At 34.6% G+C, this 3,947-nt stretch overlaps 1 protein-coding gene across 1 annotated transcript in view; it reads right to left on the reverse strand.

Annotated features, from left to right (window-relative positions):
* ctsc (cathepsin C) overlaps positions 1–2,000 on the reverse strand; it is an 8,732-nt gene extending 6,732 nt beyond the window's left edge. The window contains exon 1 of the mRNA XM_051129751.1: positions 1,693–2,000. Coding sequence (XP_050985708.1) covers positions 1,693–1,849 — 157 coding nt within the window. The 5' untranslated portion in view covers positions 1,850–2,000. The remainder of the gene's footprint in view (positions 1–1,692) is intronic.
* Between the last annotated feature and the right edge of the window lie 1,947 nt (positions 2,001–3,947).

Genomic DNA, 3,947 nt, shown 5'->3' on the forward strand with positions numbered 1-3,947 from the left:
TACAGCTGCAACTCAAAACCTGCCCATACATACATTCGGAGCATTATATGCGTTTCAAATGTTCAGATGCACCTATGGTGCCTACAAATGCTGCTTATGAAGGCATTTAACAAGGTTTTAAAACACAGCCAACGTACATAATGGGAAAAGGAAACAATGTACACAATATAAACCAAAAATGACAAATCAGGTTGATACTTTTGTACTCTCAAGCAGCATTAAATTTGTAATATAACTTTGTTAATTAAGATAAATATGCTTTAATGGACTGACACAAATAAAATGCTAGACTATACTATGTTTTTGACATGGTATTCTATGAGTAACTTGGAAAAAAACATAGCGTGGCAAATATGAAAGCATAATGTCAATGCTAGTACCATGGTAGTACCACAGTATTAGTATTTTTAAGAGTATAAAAAAAGCCAAAAAGTATAAAGTAGTTACTGTGGAGTAACTTGGAAATACCATGGAATATAAACATGGTAATCACTTAGTAGCATGGTAAAAATCAAAGTATAAAGTCAATGCTAGTACCAGTGTGTTTAGGAGTATAGAAAAAGCCAAAAAGTATAAAGTAGTTACTATGGAGTAACTTGGAAATACCACGGTATATAAACATGGTAATCACTCAGTAGCATGGTAAAAATCCAAGTATAATGTCAATGCTAGTACCATAGTAGTACCACAGTATCAGTATTTTTAAGAGTATAAAAAAAAGCCAAAAAGTATAAAGTATTTACTGTGGAGTAAGTTGGAAATACCATGGTATACAAACACAGTAATCACTCAGTAGGATGGTAAATACGAAAGTATAATGCCAATGCTAGTACCATGGTAGTACCACAGTACCAATATTGTAGGAGTATACAAAAAGCCTAAAAGTATAGTTTCTCTGGAGTAATGTAGAAATACCATATTATATAAACATGGCAATCTAGCATGGTAAAAACCATGCCATGGTAGTGCCACAGTACCAGTGTGTTTAAGAGTATTGAAAAAGTCAAAAAGAATAGTTACTTTGGAGTAACTTGGAAATACCATGGCATACAAGCATGGTAATCACTCAGTACCATGGTAAATCTTAAAGTATGGCAATACTAACTAAGCTGCCTATGTAGACTGCACTCTTGGCATCATATGTGCTTTATAAGTGTTCAAATGCACCTATGATGCCTTTATAGGCAGCACCTGTGGGCAGTTTACTAGGTATTAAAACACACTCAACATATACAATGGGGAAAGGAAACAATATACACAATATAAATCAAAAATGACAATTAAGTTTACTGTTGTACTCTTAGACATTTAAGTAGTGATGTAATGATAATTAACTTATAATGTAACCATGTTTTTTTAAAGTAACTTGAAAATACCATGGTATATGAACATGATAATCATTTAGTAGCATGGTACATATCTAATAAAGTAAAATGGCAATGGTAATCACTGTACCACGGTACACCACAGTGCCAGTGTTATTAAGAGTAGACAAAAAGTCAAAAGTATATCTTGGTACCATCCTTATCGTATCATTTTAGTGTAGCAACTATAATTACACCTTTTTAGATCAAAAAGAGGTTCAGATCTTCAAGTGAAGACTTCACATGAAACCGAAAGCAAACCGAACTTCCGTGCGGAAGACAAAAGCGAACTGATTCAGATAGTTGTGATGGTCTGATCTGGTCTGACCTGCGCTGCTGGAGCAGTTGATGGTTCGATCTTGACCCACATTATAAACGCTGAAGACCCAGGTGCCCAGCAGGTCCTCATAGGTGCAGTTGGCCGGAGTGTCGGCCGCAGAACCGCCGATAAACGCTAACAAAACAATGACGACGAGAGCTTGCATCGTGGCTGCCCGACAGTAGACAGACAGTGACGGCGCGGGGTTAAATACTGACCGGACGCAAGGAAACAAACGCGTGTCCTTCTCGTCCTTCCGCGCACCTGCGGCAGTAAAACTCTCTGTTGACCAGGCGCGTGCAACTTTATACAGCGATGATCATATGACACGAGTCATGTGACTTACCAGTGAGCGCGTGCGCGCGCAGAAGTAATTCCATCAAACCAGCAAAAACACATTCATCACGCGGACGCATTTGATTGTATCACACATAATAATTAACTCAATCACATACAGTACTGTGCAAAAGTCTTAGGTCACTAGTATTTTCACCAGCTAGAAATGGTTTAAAGTAAGTTATTTCTATCTTTTGCTGTAGTGTGTCAGTAGGAAATATCAGTTTAGATTTCCAAACATTCTGTTTGCCATTAATTGTAATAATCTAGTGAGATTTTTGTTTGCACAAGGAGTCTGACAACAGCCAGTGCTCCACACTGATATAATCTCATCATCATCCAGTCTCTGGAATCACATGAATAACTGAAACAGACTAAATCCAGAAGAACTGTTTCAACATCTCCAAGATGTTTCAAATAACCTACCTGCAAAGCTACCTGAAAAACTCTGCACAAGTGCACCTAGGACAAAAGCTACTTTAAATGCAAAGGATGGTCACATCAAATGCTGATTTATTTTAGTTAATAGAAGTTCATTGATAAAGAAAATCTATTTATGACATTGTTTTTGACAGCATCCTCATTTTACGTGCCTAACTGTCTGAAAATTTTAACAGTACTGTAGCTTTGTAGGTGTAGGTCTCTTAAAGCATCTTGGAGATGTTGCCACAGTTCTTCTGGATTTAGTCACCGTTTTTTCTGTTTCTTAAGACAGACTGGATTGAATGATGGATAGATCACATCCCCGTTTGCACAAGGAGTCTGACAACAGCCTGTGCTCCATACAAAAATCTCACTGGATTATTATAATTAATGGCAAAATGAATGTTTAGAAATGTAAACTGATATTTCCTACTGACACACTACAGCAAAAGATAGAAATAACTGACTTTAAACCATTTTTTAGCTGGTGAAAATACTAGTGGCCTAAGACTTTTGCACAGTACTGTAACTACACACATTGATCACAAATGTAAACCCATTCATCACACGAACAGACACATATTATGTGGTCATGCACACACTTGGCTAAAAGATGTACACACAAAAACAATCATATTTAAATCAGAAATACATTACAGAAGGTACCCTTGTAATAAAAGAAATTCACTTAAGTATACTTTTATAAAGTGTACATATTGCACGAAAGTTTTCGTCTCTTAAGTGCATTTTATTTGTAATTCATTTCAAATGTATCACATATATATTAAATGCAATTAGTTGAACTTTTGAGTGATTTTTTTAACCACTTAAGTTGGACTTTAGTATATCTTTATGGCCTGGTTGCACAGACAGGGCTTAGACTAAGCCACAATTAGGCCATATTAGGACATTTAAGTATTTTTTTGGTAAACATGCTTAGAAAAAAAATACTAGTGTGCATCTTGAGACAAAACAAAGGCACTGATATATTTTAAGATCAGTCTGTGCAAGTTTCTTTTACTTGAAACAGCTCAGACTCACATTTTAGTCTAAGACTATATGTACTTTCATAATTGCTTGTAGTGTCTTTAAAATATGATTTAAGTGTACTGCTCAATGTACTGACGAGCAATTAATGTGAACTAAAATATACTTTAATGTTAGTTATCAGTGTACTTAAGTTTGAATCAAATGTAATGTTTTCGACCATCTAATGCATATTATTTGTAATTAATTTCAAATAAATCACATTTAAAATTACATTAAATGTAATTGGCTCAACTTTTGAGTGATGCTTTTTAACCACTTAAGTGGCACTTTAGTATATTTTATGTAGTTTGAAATAATAAGCAATTAATGTGAACTAAAATATACTTGTCATTTACATGTGTACTATTATATAATTAAATATATTTCTAATAATATCTCTAATAATAAAGTTGCAAATTAAATTTTATTTGAAAAAATCTCTTAATTACCTAGTGCATTGCAAATGCTGTTTCATG

The sequence above is a fragment of the Labeo rohita genome, chromosome 15 (assembly GCF_022985175.1).
Source record: "Labeo rohita strain BAU-BD-2019 chromosome 15, IGBB_LRoh.1.0, whole genome shotgun sequence".
Lineage (NCBI taxonomy): Eukaryota > Metazoa > Chordata > Actinopteri > Cypriniformes > Cyprinidae > Labeo > Labeo rohita.